Source organism: Halyomorpha halys, unplaced genomic scaffold (genome assembly GCF_000696795.3).
Source record: "Halyomorpha halys isolate HHAL.00 unplaced genomic scaffold, Hhal_1.1 Scaffold98.1, whole genome shotgun sequence".
Lineage (NCBI taxonomy): Eukaryota > Metazoa > Arthropoda > Insecta > Hemiptera > Pentatomidae > Halyomorpha > Halyomorpha halys.
This window is the reverse complement of record NW_027107309.1, coordinates 833,654-859,678: the sequence shown is the minus strand read 5'-3', so window position 1 is coordinate 859,678 and position 26,025 is coordinate 833,654. Positions and strand designations below refer to the sequence as shown.

The window sequence follows — 26,025 nt, the reverse complement described above, 5'->3', positions numbered from 1 at the left end:
TGCTCTTCGCCAGTAGGAAGGACATCAACAGACGCAGGTCGCATACATCAACCAACTTCCTCGCTGACATGTCAGAGCTAAATTTCGTTTAAAACAGGTAACATGTACACTAAATATCGAGAGGCACAAAACATAAGATTATAAGACACTGATCAGACCAGTGATTATGTACGGAGCAGAAATATAGGACCACTATGTTCAAGAGTCGGATTGAAAGGATCTCATTTAAGAGAGCAATCCTTGAGATTTATTTGCTAAAATGGTTAAACATAGAGAAGGCACACCAACAAGGAAGTGTAATCCACTCTAAATGAGTCCCATATTGTAAAAATCGTCAAGCTCAGTATGCAGGATATGTCACAAAATGTACCTTGAGATCTCCAAAAAACTCTTGGACAGAAAAATCTGTAGCAACAGATCAAAAGCCACACGAAGCTTGGATGATTGGATGGTCTTAGAGAAGAAGATTCGAGTGACAGAATTTTGGACTTGAAGGACTGATTAATTTGGCAGAAGATGCTTGAGGACCTAGTAATGAGTTTTTTCGATTGAGTGATCAATTGATCAGGTATCGTATTAATTAGAATAAAACCATCATTTAGGTAAAGAAGAATTTTAAATTACAATGATTAATTATCACTACTTTAGTGTTGATACCCTTTTGTTTGAGACGGAGAATCAAATTGTATTCTAGGATTCTTGTTAACTAAAGGACTGCACATACAAATAAGACTTCGTTCAAATAGTTTTAATGATAAATTGGAGGAGCAGAAATGAGAAAGAAAAATAGGAATCAATGAAACATTTGTATTTGTTGTACAGACCGAAATGGATTGTAAAAGGAAACTGTAGGGGTGAAAAAAAATTGTTTATTATATCCTATTATTGTATCTCTTTTTTTCCTGATTATACCATGTATGTGTAATTTATATATGTCCGATTACGGATTGATAAGTATGCTGTGTGAGATAGCAGCCTGATGTATTTAGGCAGCATAGATAAATAAAGTATTTCTCTCTCTCTAATAAATGTATCACAATAGAAATAAAATATTATTTATATAATTCAAATTAGCCATCTTCATCATCGGTAACTTTTCCAATACTTGTTAAGTAATTGATGTTTATCTGCTAATTATATAGCAGTTTATTACATTATACAACTAAATAGGATATATGCGCGAAATCAGGCACTATAAACTTATTAAGAAAAGAATAAAGAATGAATCCTAAAGTGAATATAATCCCGACAAAAGCTACTAACAACCAGTTTCCTAGACGAGGCATTCTAGAAGCTATAACCTATGATTATTACTTTCTATGATGGCAAATTTCCACAGGTACTAATGACCGAAGCCAACTGCCTACTGGCCTTCACAAAACTTTCCGACATTCCTGTCAGGCTGCGTTCACCTCAGATGATAAATGTCAAAAAATATCAATACTAACGCTCCTAAATAGCAATTCCACCGTTTTAGTAAATTGCCTAATATTTAAAATTTAAAAGCTGGCAACTATATAATTTTTTTTTATTATTTTAGAACTCACTGGGGATATGAATGAGGTTAAGGATTTCATAGTCATTCTGCCAAATTGCTAGACATCTAGTTCTCGAATTCATAAATGGATAAGGACTCACAGCAGTACTTTCCTCATTTTTAAAATTATCCTTAGTTATAATGATAACAAAATAAGGTTTTTTTTTCTTCTCAAACTTCTCTTCGTGTTAATTGTCGAGTTGGGACCACTACCTTAGTACAGGAGTTCTCCCAGAAGGCAACTAAATTAAGTAAAGAAAAAAACTGTGAGAATTTAAATTTGCAATTCCCAGTTCCACAGCTACTTTTCTCCTTAAGTGTCATGGTACTTACGAAATAAAAAACTAATAATACAAATTTAATTTTACTGATCATTTATTCAATAATGTATCAAAATATAAATTTCATTCAATAAACAGTACTAAATACTGAGGTACTATGGCTATTACCTAACCAAAGATAAATTAATATTGTTAATTACTAAGCATCAATAAAATAATCGAGTAATAAATCCTTGGGGACTATAATAAATCCATATTACTTTTTAAAAAATATACAATATACTTTTTTTTTTATTTCATACATAACAGTTCAATCCTACATAAATAAATATAATCTCCATATTTTTGCAACGTTTAATGAGGTTCAAAAGAATTGTTCATAAATAACTTTAATTTATATTTATTAATTAAGAATGAAAACCACTAATTATAAAAAATAAACCAACATAATAAAGTTGTCCATAATTAGTATTTTTATTTAAATTCAGTGAATAGTGCATATTAATGTTATCCAGCATAGCTATAACACCTGCTAACCATAAAAAAAAAAAATTATACTTAACAAATGAGACAAAATTCTAGTCCTTGATCTTTATTTCCAAACGGATTAGATTTCAGGATATATTACTTTTTTTTTTGAAAGGGGAGTTGAAGAAATTTTTCTTTCAATTTTCTAAACCAGAGGTCGTCAGCCAGTTTCAGGCACTACTTGTTCCTTTTTTAATTCCTGCCAGTTTTACAGTTTTTTTTTTATCTAATAAAATGAAATTGATATTCAAGGAATTTATAATAGATCCTATTATTACTAAACAACATTTCAATTAGCTATGGATTTTTAATATTAGTTAACTGTATCTACATTAATTGTAAGTATAGGGATAATTTAATGTCATGATTACTGTTAGATATTTAAAATTAAAACATTTACATTTTATTATTATTATATCGAAGAACCATTTCGATATGAATTTTTGTTGTAAGACTGGCCGTTTATTCAGGAAAGATTTAGGCATTGTGGAATATGGTAGGTTTTCGCAATCTGTTTCTATTTTTTTTTAATCTCATGTATTGCCTTAAGGTCAACAATTAAAACATAATGATTCTTAATTCCTGTATATTTTTCTTCTAGGATCGTCTCGGGCATACTGGGTCCCCTCTTCGGCTTATATTATTTAATATATATTTTTTTAAATAAGTACATTTAATAAGCTTCAGCATTATTGGATGAATCAACATTATCTAAATCTATGCAAAAATTTAAATTTGCAACTATAACAATGTTTAGACAACTTTGACTCAGGTAATAATACTGGGGCATATTGAATGTTATTATTTTAAAAAAAAAAATATAAAGCTGAAGAGGGGAAAACGGTAACCCCGAAACGACCTAGAATAAAAATACATGAATGGAGGATCATTGTATTTTAATTCTTGACGCATGTGAGATAAATTTATAAATAATAAACGGGAGATGGTCCGAGTGCGGTCAAAGAAAAACTCAAATAGTAATTAAACTACTTATATTGAGCAAACGTTTCGCCTCACGTTGCAAGGATTCATCAGGGCTAAAAATATACTGTCAATTCCCACTACTTCTCTATAACATCCTCTCAACATTTCTTTTTCGCACTGACTTTCAGTCCGTTAGGTACGTTTCCTATCTTGTTCATTATCTTCCTTTACCCCCTTTCTTCTTTTTTATTCTTATCTCCCTTTTTCCCTTTCTTTAGTTTGTACTGTAATTTATATTTCTTCTTATTTTATGCGTATTTTTTTCCGTTCTCTTAAATTGTCTAAAACCTTTTAGTATTCTCTTCTACGTTTCACTGTACATATTTTTAATTTTTCATTTACTTTGTTAATTTCTGTTTACATCATTTAAGTATTTGTACCTTTTGATAGCACCAATAAAGCCCTGCAACGTGTGACGAAACTTAGCTGAATATAAATAGTCCAATCACTATTTGAGTTTTGATTCCCGGTCAATCAGAGATCTTCCATATTTATAAATGTTGGGTTCTATGTGTTTTCCCGTGGTTAAAACAGTCATTAAACCTAAAATCCTTTCTGCCAATTAAGATTTGTTTTGAATAAATTATCCTTTTTGTTTTTCATATTACACAATTAACAAGATGCACTTGTTATGGTCATCCTTTCATCGTCTGTATAAAACATACATTTATAATCCAAATTAAATTTAAGAGTAAATAATAGAAAAGTAGATCTCCAATTTTGGACGTCATACACGTTCATAATTTTAATAATGTAAGTCCTGTTCGAAACGATTTTGATCTTTCACTCTCGTTAATTGTAATTGCAAACTCAGGGTTCAGAGGGACGGTCCGAGAAGATGCTAAGAAGCCGAAGACTGCTGTAGATAAGAACGATAGCCGGAGATAGGTGAAGGGCAGGTCCACGGCGCCGGCTCTTGCGTAACCGGAGGAGGCGCCGTGCAAGGCCGGGTACCTGCCGCTGCGTCACCGCCCCGGCTGTTTGGGTCCTCCGTAATGTGTTTACCTGCGGGGAGGTGTCCTTTTAGGAGAACACATGTTGCGAAAATTGTCAGCATAACATCTTATGTATTCATCTAGTACATAAACAACTTCTGAACTAAATAACAAATTAAATTAGTTTTCAGTATTATAGTTGTAACGTATAAATCGTACCTATGACACATTTTAAAGTACAATTTAAAAAGTGATTTATAAAAGTAATAAATGACATTAAAATGTTAATATTCACTTGAAATAAAAATGATTTTTAGTTGAAAAACATTTTTGGAAAACAGTACTAATACAAATACAAATAATTTCTTTTTTTAAAAATGGGACTTTTACTCAATTTGAAAAAATGTGTCCAAAGAATAATAATGAAGTAAGGAAAAAATAAGAACAATAACTAGGAAATTTGGCTTAAGCTCAAAAACATTTTAGAATTTTAAATGGTTATTAATGTATAATTTTTTTTATTATTAAAAATCAATTGTTTTTTGATTGTAACTGTATGTTAATTGTAAAACTATTGATTGTAATTATTTTTATTTTTAGAACTTGATAATGAGCAGAAAATCCCGAAATATACGGATAATAAAAATAATAAAGAAGTAGATAAAACGTATAAAACAAAGTCCTGAAAAGAAATATAACGAGAGTACATTTTCCTTTATCAATAATATAGGCTTTAATTGCATTTTTATATAGCTGTACATATATATTTATATATTTATGTACGTATATATTTGCTAACTCCAAGTTTCTCCATTTTTTTTTTCATTAATATAACTAAACAATAGACCTTCATTATATGTATCTTCAAAACCTTTTAATTTATTGCAAAATGTTCAGATATGACTAATGAAATAAATACCATCTAATTAAGGAAGTAAATCAATATATAATTTTATACAAAAAATTTGAATTATTAAAATTAAGTTAAATACATTAAGTTATGCGTAAATTGTAACCTTTAGATCATTTTTAAATTTTCATCATAACAAAACCGAATTTATTAAAAAAAACTTTGAGATCAGGCACACCCAAGGGTGACGGAATCGATAGGACTCCTTCAAATAGATTTAACAAAAACAAATTATGCATTTTAAAAGACAATTTTGTGAAATTTACACAATACAAACTTCCAATCATAAATCATTTGATTATTAATGAACTAGCGACAAATTACTGGGTTAATATATTTTAAAATTAGAACGTCATAGTAATTGAATTTATTTGATCTACTTTTCATCAACGTTCGTGATATAAACATTAGAATAAAGTACTACTACCAGAAAAAAGTAAAGAGAATCATTTTAATAAAAAAGAATCGTTAAAATAGATAACTGAAAAGGTATATTTTTTAATTGTGACAGAGATTTCATAAGTACATTCAAATATAAATGTTAGTTTTTAACAATAGTATACTAAAATATTAATATCAACATAAAACTAATAATATAGGAACATAAAATGATAGAAGAAAAATGGCTTTAATAGGATGGTATTAGTAAAGAAATTTAAATCGTTTGTTTCTGATGGTAAAAGTTCAATTCTTAACCTTTTCTTCACTAATAGTGCATAAACTTTTAGGCAAAAATATTTATTCCATAAAAAAAATTTAATATTGAAAATATGAATATGAATAATATGAAAATTTAAATAAATTATTATAATATTGCTTTATAAAGAAAACTAGTTATAATAATTAACGAGGCAGGCGGTTCCATCTCAGGAAAACTAATAATTGGAGCTGCAAATGATTGGTACGAAACAAAATAGTTATTATATTTTTTTAAATTATTTATTCCAAAATATATATACAGGCTGAAAGAGAAGAATCATCCATTATGTCTTAAGAAAAAATTATCTAGAAGCTTTTTAAATATCGATCAGGGGATCTGAGAACATCTAATCTCACACTGATAGAGACTAATTTCTATTTAATGATAAGTTGTCAGCTGACGCCAACCACGGATGATATATTACATCTTCCTATCACAAAAGTTATTTGTTTTTATAGACTAGGATTTTCTACTAGGACAGACGTGGTCGAAATTCAAGACAACAGATATTGGATACCAGTATTATCTATAAACAGAAAAATTTCAATAATTTAGCGTCAAAAAAGAACGATTTTCTGAGAGTTAAATGAAATCAGTTATTAACCACTGAGAACTAGTGGTAGAATAAATGTAAGGAATTGAAATGAAGAATTGTGTTCTAATGTTTCCGAGAAGTACCACTGGAAATAGTTGAGTTAAGAGCGCTGCTGAAGTACTGGAGAAGGTTAGAAAATTAAAGATTAACAACTTGCACGCAAGGATAACTATATAACTTATTTATGGTATATTCATAGATTTTTAATCGATATCGTTTCAAGTGCTCATAGAAATTCGTCCCTCTATTCAAAACTACCATAGGAAATAACTGTTTATCGTTCATTGCATTGTAGTATTTTAGACATTAAAAATTCAATCTTTATTTATACACATATACAAAATATTAGAAGGCAATAAACGACAGACAATTATTTTACATGGTACTTTTCAATAGAAAAACGAAGTTCTATAAGTATTTGAAATAATAATGATTATTTTTTAAATAAATCAATTGGTATCCATGTTAAGCTTCAACAATCTTTAGTATATAAGCTGTTAAACTAAGCAATTGTTGGGTGATAAAATGTATCAACACAGAAATGATATAACAAATATGGAAGGATCCTAATAAAATAGCACTAATGCAGCATGCAGCTAAAAACCAACACAAATTTGATTTTGATAACACCATAATAAAAAGGAACATAAAGAAAACAATATTTTTAAAAGAAAAATACTTGAGTAAATTTATATGTCAGAGAACATCAGTTAAACAGTATATTTTAAACCAGATACAAGAAATTTTAATCAACACTATGCAGAGATCTTAAGCAAAATAAATTTCTGAAAAATGTCGGTAAAATTTTATGTTACCATTTACAATTAATTTTAATAATAAAAATTTGGAATAAAATGCAATTTGAAATAAATTAATTATAAGCCTGACTTGAGTGTATGGAAGATTAAAAATACTTGTTTAAATTAATAAACTGATAATGTTATTTTAGTAATATATTAATAAGTTGATAGTGTTAAGTTGATCTAAAATTTAAAGTTTTAAAAATTAATGAAATTGTGACAAAATAGATAACTAGACATAAGATTATTAATAATTAATATAACTCTCTATTAATTTATTGTTTCATGGGGTAATTTGACTTGTAATTAATGACCTGGGCAGAATAGCTTGCAAAACGTTTTTAAATAATTAGATGCTAGGTGTAAATTTATATTTAAGGTATGCTATATTATTAATAATAATGTTGATAAAATTGTTACAAATGAATGTATAATAAGCTGTTAATTGTTAGATTGTCCTAGAGGATGGCCGAATTGGACGAAACGTAGGCCTCTTGATGATATAATAAAGAGTGTTGAGATTTAACATGGACCCCAATTGCTTTATTAAAAAAATAAATTCTAGTCTCAAGAAATTTAAAACGTAATATATAAAATAATTATTATTTTAGTTTCGGAAAATCTATGAATACACCATGCAATGACGTATCATATTTCTGTATACATCACTTTTATGTTATATTTTTGTGATTCCTTGAATTAAAACTAAACAAAAATATAAAGTAATTATTTCAATAAAGCAAGGCGTTATGGTAATCATTAATTAAAAATGTAAAAAAAAAATAATGAAATGCTTTTTCAAGGGTAATCTTCAAAATTGTTTTCGTAATAATTCTTTAGGACATGAAATTTTAATGAAATAATTCCAGCCGAACAGATTTGGAGAAATCATGGATACGTAAATGATCAATATTTTTGATTTTTTTGTTTAATAAAATATATAATGCTGTTTTATCGTGGTATATTTTTAATCAAGAAATTCGTTTTTTTTTTTTTAAAGTAACAGTGCAAAGCACATATATATTTTATTTATAATATTTTTTTTTAAATTTTATAAGTCACTTGCAAAGAATGTTAGACGAAATAAGTTGTAATCTTTTCACATTCTAACTTTATTTCCACATGTTTGCGTCTTAGAGATTTTACACTATTTGTTGTAATTTTTTTTCTTAATTCTTAAGTTGTAATTTATTCTATATTACTCCCCCTCTTAATTTTAGGCTTGATAATTTTTCCTGAATTTTCTTTTTCTCTGCACATCTTATTTCAATTTACATTAATTAACTCATCTCATTTTTATATAATATTTTTAAACTTTTTCACATTTTAATTAGTTCTACCAAAGTTTACTTTATTTTCATGTCATCTTATACTCTTATAATTTTAACATTATTTTCCGTTTTTTTTCTTGTTTTAGTCCTGATGAAGAGCTCCAAATTGGGGCGAAACGTTGGCGCTTATTGCATAGTTTTGAACAATTCGAGTTCTTCATTGACTGCACCCAGACCATCTACTTTTATTTTAAATATTTATATTTGATATTTATAATCAATAAACACTAACACCAACTGCGTTCTATGAATATCAGCCTAGACGCAATCCTACCACCTATGTTACATTAGGTCTAGACCTGGAACGATTACAGACGTTTACTCAGCGCTTTTGACATTTTTAAGGTACAAAAATGTTTAAAGAACAGTTGTATAATTGATAAGTTTCACAACTCGTTTTGAAAGGTAATTAGCGGTAATCTTTTGCCAAAAAAAAGAAGAAAAACTACCCAGCACTTGTTGCTCTGCAGTCGTAAACATTATCAAATTTCTGTCCAGTTTTCGCATAAGGAAGTATCGTTGTTACTAGACCTGTAACCTTCACGCAATAACCGATACTTGAAGAACAAGTTGTCCCTATAATTTACCGAGGTAGGAGACGAAGAGACACCTTGAACAGGTAGATCAGTCGGCCAGGTGACGGAGGGCTGAGGCCAGAAGACAAAGAAAGTGGAGGCAGGCGGCGGTCAAGGACGAATGGTAATAAGTATTTACATCAGCTCGGGCACATCGAGATTACACCAATGGCCGCAGTGTCTTGCCTGATTATAGTAATTTTGTAACACTACAATTATAAGCAAAATCACACATTAAAAAAAATACAATCATCTAAGGAATGTTTTGTTAATCTATGTTGCTATGCAAGATATCTAGGGTTCTACACTTAACTCTTCTATATCATCAGAACTTGAACAACAGGAAGAATGGTCCTTAAAAACTGACACTAGAAATTTATGTGGAACATCCTCTTATTTTGTTCAATGGCGTAAAAAAAAACTACAATAAAAGAAAAAGGAAGTAGAACTTCGGAGTACCTCTGGCCGCCGATGTCGTAAAGAGGAAGTTGTACTCACTGGACTGAGAATATGTCACACGAGGCTCACTCACCTTATTACAAAGGAGACGCCATCGAAATATAAGTAAGGTAATAAAAATATGAAAATTGGCCACATCATTCAGCAATTTTATTACATTATCAGCCCTTGCAAACGATAACAAAACAATAGAATTGGTATTTAAATTTTTAAAATCACACAATACACTTGCAGAAATATGATTTAAAAAATAATAAGAGATTCACTCTTGAATGATTTTGGAAAATTCATTTCAGAAACTACTTTTTGCCATCTTTAGTATGTTTGCGCGTGCATACATGGCTCTTTTTATATATGTGTGTGAAATAATTTAATATTACCAAAAATTAAACGGTGTTGATGAACAAGGAAGTTTTATGCCGTTAAAGAAAATAAAACGAACGAACGATATACAATCAAAGTTTCAGAATTTTTAACAAATGTTTAGATGTCGCTAACTAGTATTGACATTTTAAGCAAATTAACGATTTTTTTATATATTTAAAAAGGATGTAATTAGCACACCTAGATCATTAGGCCATTAGGTATATTATGTTTCACTTTCATCGCATTCATTTGTATATACTCATTACAATGGGCATACTTGGCGTTCATGAGATGAGTGTTTCATGTCTGGACGCCTTGTGCTGTATTTTAATTCTAACGATATATAGTGGATAAAAGCACTAAATTAGGTATCAAGGTATCTTATGATATACTAATAAATATTACACTAAAATTACTAATTTTTAGAATCAAATTTATTTTTGTTAGACTTTGAGACATACTGCAGATGTTGACAATCTCTGATTAATTTTCCTTTAATTTTTTATCATAATTAACCGTAGAATGATTAATCTAAATTTATCTTATCAAGTACTATTACATTTCTTACAAATACATGTATCTAGCTGGAAAGGAAACTAATCTAACAAAATATGTAAGGCAGTAGCTAATCCACTTCAAGTTAAATGAATCTGGAGTTGCTCTGATGGAAGAAGAGTCAATATACTTTATACAAAACATGGAGAGCACAAACAGTATTTAATAATATATATATGAAACATTACAATTACTTTAAATTAATTTTCTTAGGAATTGAACTCAATTCTTTATCCCTATCTGTTTTTGAGTAATACTACATGAAATACTTTAGCACCTAATGGTCTATATCTCAGGTTTTGTGTGTCTATTTTTTACGTTCCTAGTTTTTTCAAATCAATTTTTCAAAATGTCTGTATAAGGGCGAAAAATTTTTGAAATGTCATATAATAAATGAAAGTGCATGTAATAAGCTTTCCAATGAGCTATAAAGTATCCCTCAAGCACAAACAGATATAAATGGACTAGCATTTTTACTATCCAAAACATAATGAAATGTTCGCCGGAATCTATATTAAAAAATTACTGATATAAACGATATTTAAAAAACCTATTTTTAATGAATTAATACTATACAAACAGTCATGAAAAATTAAGATATAGAGGCCTTAGGAGATTTTATACAGAACGACTCACCTTTTTTTTTTTTTTTTTCTTTTCTTCTCTAAATTAACTTCAAATTGTAGAAGCAGCTCTTTAAGTTATATTTACAAAAACTAAAAAAAAAAAAATGAATAAACACAACATTCTTTTTTAGAGAATGTAGGAATTATTTTCGCAGGGTCATTTTTATAACCTCATTTAAGGACAGGTCCACTACCTAATGTTTGATCATGTCAAGTGACTCTAATGGAATGCTCATACAAGGACAAGATGTTTCTTTTAAAACAAGAAACAGTCAACCAATAGTTTGTACCACTGCGGCATATACTCCAAGTTCTTATTCTTTACACATGAGAACAGAATGGTTAGGATATGGCTACCTTTGCAAAACAATATTTATTAATTTTTTTTAGATAATATGTTGTTTTGACAAGGATTGTTTACGATCTAACTCAATTTTTCTTATCAGTTTATTAAATCAAATGAAGAAGTATTCATCATGAGTGTTATTGTTCCACTAGATTACAATCGTTTTGTTTTGTAGATGTTGCAAGCAAGGGCGCACCCATGATCAAAACTCGGGGGCAAGCCATCATCATTTAGCACGGAAAAGGTGAATGAAACAAAAATTTTAAGAAAATTATATATTTTTATTATATTATAGCACAGCTTTAATATAAGAAAATTATATATTTTTATTATATTATAGCAGAGCTTTAATGGATATTACATTCATTCGCTAGGAAAAAAAATTAATTTTCATTAAATTAATAATTTTTGTTTTACTTCTAAGGAGGCAGCTCCCCCCTCCCACCACTGCTTCTTGCTGGTTACACCCATGGAATGTATTTTTTGTATTTTCTTTACTAGAGTTACCAATAAAAAAAAGAAAGAAATTACGACTAATAATTCCAACACTCTGGCGGCTCAGCAGTAGATAGAAAGACAAAATCTTACGAACATAAAATGCTACGAATAAAACAAAATACAATTTTATTTACTTAATATTATAATAAAATATGTTTGCGAAAAAAAAAATGTTCTGGAGAAAAAGGCGAAAATCAAGAAAATTGCCAACATTTTTTGTTAAAAAAAAATGTTCTCTATTAAAAAAAAAAAAAAAGGTCAACAAACCTGAGATTCGTGTGAATAAACCCACTGACTGTGGGGGGAGGGCAAAAATAAAGATAGTAACTCATCCCTCACTAGCATTAATTATTTATTTTTTTAAGTTCTTGTTTGACTGGACTAAAATATATATACCTCAAAATTTATTCCTCATAACAATAACCCATTTATAATATGCTGAACTCGGAATTTCACGTTCTCACGGACTTCTCATAGCTCTCTCAGGATTCAAAAAGATAATAGACCTATTCTCACGTAAAACAATAATTAGAATTCCAACAATAAGAAGTCACAAAAAAAAAAAAAAGACATTTAAAATCTATACAACGCAGAACTACCTATTACTCTATATATTCATTAAAATAAAGACATCAATAAATTAATAAATACATATAAAAAGAAAATGAAGCCTGTTGAAACCTTTTATATTAATGATGAAAGACGGACCAGGGACAAACCAATAAAGAATCTACAGAACATTTTAAGGATCAATCTAATACTGTAATCCTATAATTAATAGAGGTTTAGAACCCTTGACCTTCAATTAAATCACTTAATATTATTATTACTGCTAATTACTTAGCTGATTAGATAATTACTGATTAATCTTAAAACGAATTGGTAGTGTACTCAGCTTTGTAACACGAATTCGCCTTATATGCTCATAATAATTACAAGCATGTATTTATTTCATGTATTTTTTGTATTCTATTATAAACGGATAGTATAATAGTTTCTAAATTTCATACTATCTTCTTGGCAACGAGTTTTTACTCTATTATTATAGTTATTATCTTTAATAGATTTAGATACAGAAAGTAGTACTCTCACTAATACATTGTTCTAATTTTATTAAATAATATTTGGCATCACTTCGTGCTCTAGATCGACTAAGAACAACAATAATTTTTTCAATTAAAAAATAAAGTATGTTTAGACGCCAACTTGACATTATCGTGTTGAGGGCTGTACTAGTTCGAATCCGACCTGCGCGGGTCTACTTTTATTTCTAAGCAGTCCCTCGCAATAAATCTAGACTTTCTCACGCAGGTAAAAACAGATTGGTAACCTGTAGTATCATAACCCGTCTTTTCTACCATATGAAGATGAGGGCATTCAACCTCAAATAAAAATAGATACAAAATTAAACTATCAAAACAAAGCTATGAATTTATCTTATTTATTTACATTATTGTTATATGAATTAATCTTAGTAGATTTCTTTGGATTACCTCTAACATTGACACAACTTCTATTTTACACATTCAGGAGATAATTTTATTCACATCAGTGGTACTACTTATTAGACAAGGCTTCAAACTATATATTTTTGGTCATATACACATTCTTAACATATTAGGGAGATTCGAATATTAGACAAAATGAAGGTACCAACCGTTTCCCGAGCCAACAGCAAGGTACTGATATCTGGCTTCTCACTTTTTAAAATTTAAATTTAATATCTATTTTTATATTAATTACAGTTTGTTCATGATTCTGAAGGTAGTATCCTCGGTCCCATCCTCTATGGAGTCTATATAGCTAACATTCCAATCAATTCTAACACTGTTCTCACCACGTATGACGATGACACATGTGTGCTCCAAGTTAGTAATAACTCTTTAATAAAAAAAAAAAATGGATAACTTGTTAAATAACATGTTTTCCACAAAAAAAAAAAATCTATGTTTTAACTAAAACTTAACATTTGTTATGTAACATCAATATATTGCCACATGAGGCAAAATACTCATAAGCAAATTAAAAAAATCATATTCTTAAGTTTTTGTAGCCAAGAAAACGAGCAAATTACTAAATCACTTCAAAATGTTTCATAAATTAATTCTACTTGACAACGCCCAGTGACTGGGATGCAGACGTATATTGTGGACAATCTATTATCAAATAATGAAAAGCTTGTTACAAACATTGATTAACTTGAAAACACAATCTTATCACTTCTGTCAAGAGTTACATCACTTACGCAAAATTTTGTAAGGCGTGATAAATTATACTATAATGCTGAGATTTTTATAACCAACATTTAGGTGAAATCGGGGAAAATCTTTAAATTAATGGCTTGGGTAATATTACTAAAACGTTTATTATGGAATGAAAAGGTACCATTCAAGGCCAGTAAATTCAGAAAGAGTTATTTTGGAACCTGTTGAAGTATTCACTAATCAACAAATTTTACTAATTTGTAAAAGAATTACTAATTAGTAATATTATTACTAAACTACAAATAGTTTAGTAATAAAATTAGTAATATTATTACTAAACTAAAAATAGTTTAGTTATAATATTATTTAAAATTGTAAGAATAAATTTGTTATAATAAAATTTAAAATTAAAAGATAGTACGAGTAGCGGTCAATAGAGATACATAATAGTAGGAAAAATTATTTAATATTAATCAGTGTTTCCCCCCACTTTGTAGGGTTTCATCATAGCTAAAAAAAAAAAAAAAAACAAGATAAAAAGAAAAACAATTTTTTTAAAAGAAAATAATAACTCGCTTAAGTTAAGGAGGTATAAATATAAGGGTATAGAGACTAATTACTAATAGTGAGCAATTTCATTTAGCCGTGAAGAAGTCCAGCCAAGTGAGGCGAAACGTTAGCTCAGACAATCTATTGGACTTATTGACTCGGACTATCTTCCTACAATCTACTACATATGGTCAACTATCTTTTTCCAATATTATAAAAATATATAAAATTAGTCAAAATTTCACAGACTGGTGCATTTTTTTTTCCTGTAAAGTAAAAGAGTAAATGCGTTACGGAAGTAAATTTAAAAGTAAATGCCGAATTTTTTTTTAATCAAGAACTTGATTTTTTTAATCATTGAAATTGAAAAATTTTTCTATCATTCTAATTTAATTGTACTTCATTATATCAGAAAAACGATACATTAGACAATAAAATGGGGCGGAAAATGGTTTTAATGTATGACCTTAGCTATATTACTGATTTCAAAATACTTCGATTATTAATACTTTAATAACTCTGTACAGCAAAAAATTGTACCTCTATTACCAAAAAAATGGAATTATACTCAATTACTTTAATAACAGCCAATTGTACACGCTATCAAAATCAAGAGAGAAAATAAGATCGGACGTGAACAAAGATCAACTAGTGTTCGAATTTTCTATTATTGGGCTATTCGAGAGAATGACACTTTTCTAAAACACTGTAATTTTACAATAATTCGCAACGTTCTAACAAGGAAAAGAAGAAATTAGCATTACTTACGCAATGATACATAGATTTTATACACAAGGTACAGATAATACAGTAGTCACCCAACTTCTTTTTAACTCCACGAAACATTCATTAAAATCTATCCTGTTTTATCTTTTTTTTTATTTTATTGTATTCAAATGTAAAAAAAAAATCTAGATAAATAAGTTAAATTTTAAGTTCCTAAATGGACTTCTTAAATGACCATGAACAAATGATTGTATGACGATTTGTGTAAAAAAAAAAAAAAAATATGTATTTTAAAATAAAAACCACAAGCAATAATGGTGCAATATTTCACATCGATTTCATTTGAAAAAATTCCACGATGAATCATCTACGGTAATATCGACAGGTTTGGTATTCAATATCTAAATTAGTTTGGGATGACAGAATTTTATGTTTAGACCCGATTTTAGCAGATTTTTTTAAAAATATTGATGAAATTATGTTTTCGGCAATTTTTAAATAAAAACCACAGGGATGAATGGCGCAATATTTTACATCAAATAATTTTAGGGATATTCCAGATTATAGATTAAATCATCAGCAAAAATAACTACAGGATTGATTCTTGTTTGGAATAACTGGTTTTAATGTTTAAAGAAATTACAACAAAATTAAATCTATTTTAATAAATTAATGATAAAATTATGCTTTCGGAATTCTGAATTATTATTTTCAACAGAAAAAAATTAGTACCTTCTCAAATTTAGAGGTTTTATAATTTAAGATACGCAGAATCAAAACATCGAATATAGTTTTCTTCTGAAACTACTGAGATCAGCTACCGAAGTTAAAGGTTACTTGACAATGATTCTTGGAACTCATCGTAACTATCAACATTTTCATTTAAAAATTGCAGTTGATTAATTTTTTATGTCGCAGGCATTTTTGTAAATAGAGGAAACATCATCATTTTCTAAATTCTACCTCAACCCTTCTCTCCCTCAAAAAAAAAAAAAAAAATCATTTTAATTGAAAAATATCTTTTCCAGAAATATTTCAATTTAAATAAAGAAACCATTTTTTTTTTTTTTAATAAAAAATAAAATTCGTAACAGTTACCAATCTTCCCTCTACACGCCACAACCCCTGATGAAGACCTGAAACTCAGGTCGAAACGTCGGCATAAAATAAATAAATATGGTTTTGTTTATTTATGTTGTTCTTTGCTGACCGCACCCCCCGATAAACTTCTTCAAGAAAAAATAAAATTCGTAAGCATGAATGGTGCAATATTCATCATAATCAGATCATTTCAAAATTATTTCAGGCGGATTCATCTTTGGAAATATCAAGAGGTCTAATCACGAATAGCTAAAATTAATTTTGGGGATGACAATCTTTGTATTTATAGCATTTACAAAAGAATGATTTACATAATTGTTATTTTTCCCATAAATACAAAAACTTCAATTTTCATCTGTTTTAATCTGCCCTATTTGTAAAAAAAAAAATCTTACCATTAGAAAAAAAGTGATGTAGAGAAGAATTGATAATGTGCTTTTACTCCCAGAGAAGAATCAGATATGCACAACATAGATCTTAGCTAAGCACGGAAAGGTCAGACAACACAGAGCTTATTTTCTAAAAGGTTACAGAATGAACCTTAAAGGTAGAAAGAAAGAAAGGTAAAGAACCTTATTAGTTCAGAAGTGACGAAAAACTCCATTCAGTGGATGATCTTTTAATATTAAAACTAAGAACATAAATAACAAATTTAAATATTTGTTGTAGCATTCAAATTGATAACGTATATGGAAGGAAACAATCGATAGTAAAGAAGAAAAAAATATTTAAATAAAAATAAAAGTACAAAAATGACATCACATACAACTACAAAAAAATTATTCACTATGTTAAAGCACTCTAAAACCCATGAGTTAAAAAAAAACATTTGTAAGCTACTATTGATGCAATAAAGTATTAAATGCACGCTTAATAAAATGATTTTTACTTACAACGTGCTAGGGAAAAATTTCCCATCTGTCCATCACTGAAATAATTTAAATTTAAATCAGAACCAATAAAGACAGTTATGCTATGAAAATGCATAAAACTAAATATGCACTACTAAAAATATGATATGCATAAAATATGAACGTATATCTTATACAACCAACACCTAGTAACTATCTTTTTTAGTACACATTGAGAGAATGTTTCTAAATTAATTTCAACCTTGTACGACCAGCACAGACAGGCACTAATTTACAATTTTAGGAGTACGCCTCTTATATATATATATATTTTTTTTTTACTTCCCCAAATATTTGTCAGATCCAATTTCATGTTTCAATATTAACTTTCTGCACAGTGAGAGATTTTAAGATGCCTGATAAATTCCCATTAACCACGGGTTAATTGCTCTGGGTACTTTCTAAAACTTAAAGTATTATTTATAGTTGGAAGGATCACCGTAGGCGAGATTATAAATTTTGCAACTGAATAGTTTTAGTATTAATAACCATTTTAGTATCAATAACTACCTTAGATATTTCTATACTTACTCACTCTCGAGTAGTATTAAAAATAATAATTACAAAAGTAAATTAAAAAAGTGATTTAGAAATATAATCGGCGGAACATTCAGAAATATTCTATTGCGAGGTAACGCATAAAGTCAAGAATAAAACAGTAATAAAAAAATTAAATAAATTTCCTCTTTTAAACTATACCTTCTTTTTTAAACGTATTAATCATAACTTCTACTTCGTTTCACTATTTTTTTTCACTATCAAACTTGATTATATTATAAATAATAGTTATAGAAATAAAGTAAAATGCAAGTGAAATCAATAGATGATTTTATCAAAACACGATTTACTAAATCCTATTCCAATCTACCAACAGATGAAGGTGCAGTGGGACATAATTTAGGCAACCCAACCTCATCACGAAGACTGGAGCCCAGGCTGATCCAAGACATCCAGTCATAAACTCTTTATTTATTTTTATTGTTATAATCATTTTTTCCTTTTCTGTTTCTGTAACTGTTTTAAGTAAAAGTAATTTTTTTTTTATTAATACTATAAATATCATTTGTTTTCGTTTCCTATTTTCTCTGGCGTACTAATTTTGTTATTATAATAGATCTTTATTTTTTTTAATTATAATAGTTCATGGCCATAACATTGCAAATAATTAGGAGTGCCTTTTGCACGAGACTATAAATCTCCCTTTTCCATCCACAACTGTTATAAAAAAAAATAACAAACTGTAACAATGAACATGTAAGACCAACGAGGGTCGATCGAGAAAGAAAAAGAAAAATGGCTAGAAAAATAGTCATAAAGAAGTCAAGAAATTTGATGTATTTTGAATTCAATCAAAAAAACATTTATAAGGACAATAAATTTTCAAACACCTCAATGAAAAATTTATACAGAAGCAATAATAAATAATAGGTTACACGTTGTTTACAATAAAAATAATAAAATTAAATGGCATTAGGGACGAATAATATATATTTTTTAAACATTATTCAGTATAATCTTATGGTTATTTGGGTTAAATATTTATTCCATAAAATTCATTTTATTATTTAAGATAATATAGTTTCAATATCCTTCAGTATTAAAAAATATATTAATTACTTTGATTAAATAAGGTAATATTTAGAGGTAGTATTTCAAAATATATAAACCAACATTTAATTACATAGAATTACCTAGTCTTTTATGATTTGGATAATTCAAGACATTAGTTGTTTCCAACATTGACTCCAAATATTTTCCTAAATTTTAAAAATCTTGATTTAATTATTTTATATAACTTCAGAAATGTTTTGAATAGTGTCAATGATACATTTTTTTTCACATTACTTAGTTAAATCGTTATGGTTGACGTGATAAGGTTTTTTATGAAAAATTATAATTACTATGTATTTATTTAAATAAAATGAACATTAGATTCCATCTTTCTTCATGTATACTTTGTAACTGGATATTAATTTTTTAAATATTCTGTAAAAATAGAAATCATATAAAAAAAATCATATATATCAGAAAAAAAAAATCATAGTTGAAAAATATTTAAATAGAAATTTAAATCCCTTTTACCAGCATTATTTACATTTTTTTTAAAATGAATTTAAAACAGAAATTGAGTACAGGAAGAAGAACAAAAGTATAGAAAAAACTAGTCTACCCGAAAATGTTTTAAGCTAGGCTCTAAAGTACAATAATTTATAAAAATACACAATAAAACTACGGTACAATTTATGGAATACCATAAAAACACACACAAACAAAACTTTATGAGTCAGATGTGACACAATTCTAGCAAACCAACGATATCAAGAACTCATCTTCATTCCTATTCAGTTAACTTCATATTGTGAGTACAGATTTTTTTTCTACTATAAGAAGCAACTTGATATAATTCTAAAAAAAATAAATTCCATTACCTGCGGGAATAACGATTCTTAATGAGGAAGACATCCATGTGCCGTGTTTGCAACGTAATCCAAATCACATATCACAAGACCCACTGGCCACACTCACGAATACACTTGATCTTTAGCTCGGATATATCTCACATCCGCTGCTTCAACACGTTCTCGACGTATCTACGACGCAGACCTCCAGAAGACACGATCGGTCACAGCTACGACGCACAGCGTACTCCTCCTGTATCCCGGCAGACTGCTTGCCCCGACTGAAGCGGCCATATTACCCCGACCGCAGGTGACACAGATCTAAATTTGTGAATGGAGTTGGTAAGGACATGCCACTGATAAGATTATCTCTTATCAGCAACGGCTGATTACCAACATCCGCATATGCTGCCTTTTAAAGGCGTGTTACCAAACCACCGTTTGGCGGCTGTAGAAATAATAGAACCACCATCGATAGCTCTGCAATACTCCGTAATGTAATCACGTCATAAATTAAAAAAAAACTCTTAATTCAGATTTTGCAATAGAAAAGTTGAAAAACTATTAAAGCACAGATAATAAATTTCGAAGTGCATTATGAGCACTAAATAACCAAAACGTAGTCAGAAGAAGTACACAACCTTTAAATATTTAATAAAAATATAATTTTCAACATTGAAGTATTTAACTTAAACACGCAGTTTTTTTTGTTACTTTCACTTACCTATATATGGAATATATACTATAAGGAAATATGAAAGTGAAAAATTTTCAATTTCAGTTTTCGACGGAAACACTCGTTATATGGACTGTCTGTGTCTTTTGTTAAACTAGTAGTATTTCGGCCAAGATAAAGAGCTTATACGCGTTATTTCCATTTCAAGAAATAATAAAATACAATTTTTTTAAATGTATATACTTCAGAATTTATTTTTAAATAAAAAAATTAAAGATAACTTCAATACAACCAATTTACACAAAACCAGCGGACTTACGTAAGTAGGGAAGTAGTTCCTTTTTACTTTTACATATATTTATTAAAACATACTCACTAGCATGTAAGTATATTGTACCTACTAAATGAATAATACACTCTTATATTGATAATTCAATAATCGACATGGCTTTTCAATGCATAGTTCAAACCAATTTTCAAAAAATATATCACTTTACCACTATTTACGCTATTTTCATAATACCTAAACAAACAAAAACAAAGTAATTGTACCCCAACACAATATCAACAAACATGCGTTTGTTGTAAAAGGATTTTATGACCTTATTTTCCGCTCGAAAATTTCGACATTACCTGTTCATTCTTGGAAATTAATAAAAAAAATATTATGAGTTCGAGAGCTCAATCACTAAGATATATTTCCCTCACTTTTTATTTAAAAAACAATAAAAAGTGATTTAATTATTTTACTACTGTTTGAAATTGGAGTACTAATGGAACTGTAAAACAAAAAAAAGTGGTTCTGTTTTGTACAAAGGGTATCCGATTTAATATGCTGCCATTGGAAACCGACTCGTTATATATATAAAAAAGAAATCTGTTAATCATATGGGGTCATAAAAAAAAAAAAATTATAAATACAAAAAAGGGTGTAACAACGTAATGATAAAAATATAAGAATCATCAAAATTCACTTTTCTAAAACGAACTTATTTCACTAACAAATTTTCCAAACCCTTCACATATTTCTGCATCTTTGTGGATGATAGAATATCTAAAATTAACTCATACTCTTACTTCCCACGAATAGACCTTCAATTTAGTACAATAGTCTGTTATTTCCGGAAAAACGTCAACCAAAAGCAACGAATGCCCTATCATTTTTATCCTATTTCTTACTTTGAATTTTCCTAGATAAAATAGAGTCTGAATATAAGTATTTGAAAGATACGGCACTCGAATATTAAAATTATTTTAACTTATAATGTAGCAATAACGAGCTCAACAATTTAGAAATTCTAAAATAAATCAATAAAGCCATTTCAGCTGAGAATATTTATGATTCAAATTATATTTCACCACTAATAAATATTTAGCATTCAAGAGTTATATTCCTGAATGTAGCCCTAAATTTGAAGAATAGGTCCAGAAGGAATTAACCCTAACGTTATTTTTTTCTGTCATTATTCGTTAATATGGTGGCACCGTGGTAAGGCACGATACTACTCACTTCAAGGCCTGGGTTCGAATCCGGCTGGGCAGAAAATTGTTTTCTGTTAAACTGTAGCCGTGAGTCAACCCTGTGGGTTCTGGAGTCCTCCTGGGATCCACCCAGCCTCATGAATTGGGTACCCGGTACAACAGTTGGTCTAGTAACAAAACTTCCTTACAGAGTACTGAACCCTCCATGGGTTGAAGCGGTACAGAATTATTCGTTAATAACAATAGAAAGAGTAAAGTGTATTGGTTAGTTTTGACTCACCTGTCCAAAGTTTTGTATCGCATCTTCCATCCACGGCCATCGCATTTTAAATGGTCGGATAGTATCCATTCACAGAAACTCAAGGAAGTATGAAAGAGTTCATACGTAACTTGCGGCGAGTGAGTCATTTTTAAAATGGATTCCTAAAAGAAACGGTATTTCTAATAACTTGGTAACGTAAGTGGAATCTACGTAAAGGAAATCGAGTGGAGTGACTTCATCCAAATTTAGAACCGGCGATAAAATTAACTCTACGTCAATAAAATATTTAAATATTCAAAGGTTGACAAATAAAATTTAGTGTTCAAAGAGAAAATAAGTAAATACAATACTGTATGACTTGTGACGTACAAGGACAGGGAGTGACAATTTGATCCAATCCTTCAATTATTGATAGACTTGCTATGCACAAAAACTATAACGTCATGGAGCCTTAACAGACCGTCAGGATCCTTATAGTTTGCAAATACTTCACGATAAAAATAGGAAGAGAGGCGACACGTTTTTGCAAGGATAGGCAAGACTGCGCCCTTGCGACTGACTTGGTCATATTCCAAGTGAATTTCCTTACATCCTGCATCCTTAATTAGCAACTCTTTCCGACGTGAGGCCGCAAATCCAAGGATCCACCTGAGGGGCGGTCCTCGTATTTATACATTTCTAAATTTGTAGGATCTATTTTAGGTACGCTGTTGGCAGGGTATAACTCATGCTGATTAATGTTCGAGAGTAAAATTCATTATAACGGTCCTAATTTAGAGAACAAATACACAAATTGTATAAAAGTAATTAAATTATCATACTGTTGAAATAAGTTGTAAGAAGTAACTTTGTAACCATAAGAGAACACCAAGAGTAACGGTGCGTTTAAATTTCTTTACACCAGTCACGTTAGGGCCCAAACAGGGATGTGGAAGGTGGAGTAGTAACCTTTATTGTTTTTCTAATAAACAATGGTGCGAAATGTAAAAAAAACAAAATTCTAACGAATTCTATAACAAACTAAATGAGAATTTTGGCCGCCTCAAAACGACAGGACTTCTTTCAACTATTTTAAACTTCTAAACGGGACCAACCAACCAACCAAAAAAAAAATATATATATATAGTATAATAAATTAGAAAGCATACATTATCTGTCGAAGGAGCATCGAGAATTGTAAATTCCATCCACAAAAGCGGTCAAAATCGACAATAAAATAACAATGATTTTTACCAATTTCGAAGTAGTGACTTTAAAACGCCCGTATAATGCACAGCAAAGACTGTTAATTAAGTACTTATAAAATTTTGTGTTATCAGCGAGGAACTTATATTTCGAATTTACAATAATCTACTTGTGCAGTTCTTACGAGCGTTCACAGACTAAGGTGTAGAGATTTTTTTTTTTTTAAGTGCTATTTACAATTTTATTTACTAAAAATGCAACTAGCAAATTTGATGTAAGATCAAAACGGAGTAATACTAATAATAAAAATAGACATGTAGAGAAACTATCCATTGGTAGCACTGTAATAATACTTCTACACTAGAAGTTCTCGAGCCCATCTTCTTTTCATGCGCCTCGAGGATTATCGGGGATAGAAGATGGAAGGTTAGAAACTAGAGGGTTTTGATGGTAAGGAGGTGGGAGGATTGATATCTTGTTCGGGGGTTGAGGTTCCTAATACTTATAGACACATGACGTCGGATATAACATAAATACAGACTACGTCTTAAACAAGTTTTATAAATTTTTCACATAGTTTTTAATAATTGTTGACACTTAATGAACACTGACAGTTTTCAAACCTGGTAGACCTATTGAAGTAAACTGTGATACTATTAATTTTTGTCGGATCTCTCATAAATTATAAGTTATACAAAGATTTTAGACTTTTTGTCATGTTTTTATTCATAACTCTAAATAGGTGTTTCCATACGAAAACTATATAGTGAATGCATTAAAACATAATATTTTTTTTTTTCGAATTAGTGCCTAAAATTTCGTTTTCATTTTCTAATAATAGTTGAACTAGCAATATTAATTGAAAACTTTATTTATATCTGTAGTGTATTCTGTTTTAATATAAAGGATGGAAAGATCCCTTTTGAAATAATGATATGGTGTAAAAACAGCAAATATGTGTATACGTACAATGAGGCTTAGATAACCGGAAGAATATATAGTTACGAGTATATATCAACATGGTCAGACAATATACAATCTTCCCAGAAAGTTTTGGTCTATTACGTTTACCAGTCGGTTAAGTACTAAGTTCCATTTTTATAATTTCTAATTTATCTAACACAGAAACTTAGTTATACAGGTATTTCCCGCAGTTATCATTGTACAGCCTTTTCAATTTTCCGTAGCATTCAAGTTTCTCTGGCCACTCTACAGTAATCTATTTTTTTCCTTTCAATACTCATTAACAGAGATTTCATATTTTCCACAATACCATAACCGAACCAAAAACACGAAGAACCAACACATAACTTACACAAACAGTAGGCAAAGTTCTCATACCAAAGACGTCAAACATTGCAGGTCTGGGACAAGTGACTCATTAGTCACCCAACGTTGGACGTAAACAATCCGGTATAACTGCGCACATTGAGAATGTTGTAAGCATTGTAAAAATTAGGTTGATGGTGAATTGCTATTAATTGTAAAAAAGGCTTGTTAAATTTCTCTTGTTATTGCATAACCTAGTGATTAGAATAATTTAACGTCTTGATGTGTAAAACACTAAACTATTAAACGATAGTTGAGTTAATTACTAATAATTTTTATTTGTAAGCAATAAATGATGTATTTTAATTATTTTAAGGTCTAATTGTTAATTATTTTACAGATAATATTATATCACCTAATTTTTCATAATAAGCAAAAGGGCTAACTGATAATTTATTTGAAATTATAAATAAGAATTTTAAACTTACATACATTTTCCTTAAAAATGCTTACGTTTCTTAAATCGTGTGCTGTTTTAAATAATCAATCATAGAATATACTTATAAAGCATTGTCATCAACTATCGATCTATTCTCCCCAGAAGAGAAAGAAATCTAGAAGACACTTAAGAGCCCACAGACTATAGGAGATATCCTCAATATCGGAATTTACAACCCACAAAGTCCTTGAATCCACGTCATGAATGATAAATTCTTCTACAACCTGCACAATATGCGCACAATATTTTCGAACCGAATATCAGTAAGTTGTCAACCGATTCGAAATATCAAAGTTTTATAATAACAGACATGAGAAAAAAATCATTGGAAGAAACGTCCAACAAATATGTTTCCTCTTTTCAATGCTGGACGTTCCAGGAATTTAATATAACGTGTAGGACCAATGCAATTATTTCATTTATTAAACCGTTCTATAACTTTAAAAAAATATAAGGACAAATATCAAAGATAATTATTGAAAAATACAAGATATTTTATATTAAAGAACTCGGAGAAAAATAGTGTTAAATCTAAAAAAAATAACTAGTAATACCAAACCTTAATATAATAAATGAGGAGAAGATGGTTGGGGGTGCGGTCAATGAAACACAAATAATTATGACTAACTTATTTTAATGTGCCGACGTTTCGGCTAGAGTTTCTAGCCTTCTTCAGGGCTGCTCGCTGAAAAGTTGAGCACCTAATGACCTCATTAGGTGCTCAACTTTTCAGCGA

General features: G+C 29.2%; 1 protein-coding gene across 6 annotated transcripts in view; it reads right to left on the bottom strand.

The window, feature by feature from the left end:
* Positions 1–26,025, bottom strand: part of Pde11 (Phosphodiesterase 11) — a 295,736-nt gene that overhangs the window by 112,103 nt on the left and 157,608 nt on the right. For 3 of the 6 annotated variants that reach the window (XM_067045590.1, XM_014415313.2, XM_067045589.1), the window contains exon 3: positions 17,500–17,534. The exons of 2 other annotated variants lie outside the window; for them this stretch is intronic. Coding sequence is in view for 1 of the 4 variants with exons in the window: in XM_014415312.3 (XP_014270798.1) it covers positions 19,947–19,980 (34 nt within the window). In the remaining 3 variants the exon portion in view is untranslated. Of the gene's footprint in view, positions 1–17,499; positions 17,535–19,946; positions 20,227–26,025 lie in introns of those variants that run through there. One more of the 6 variants, XM_014415312.3, reaches the window with a different exon arrangement.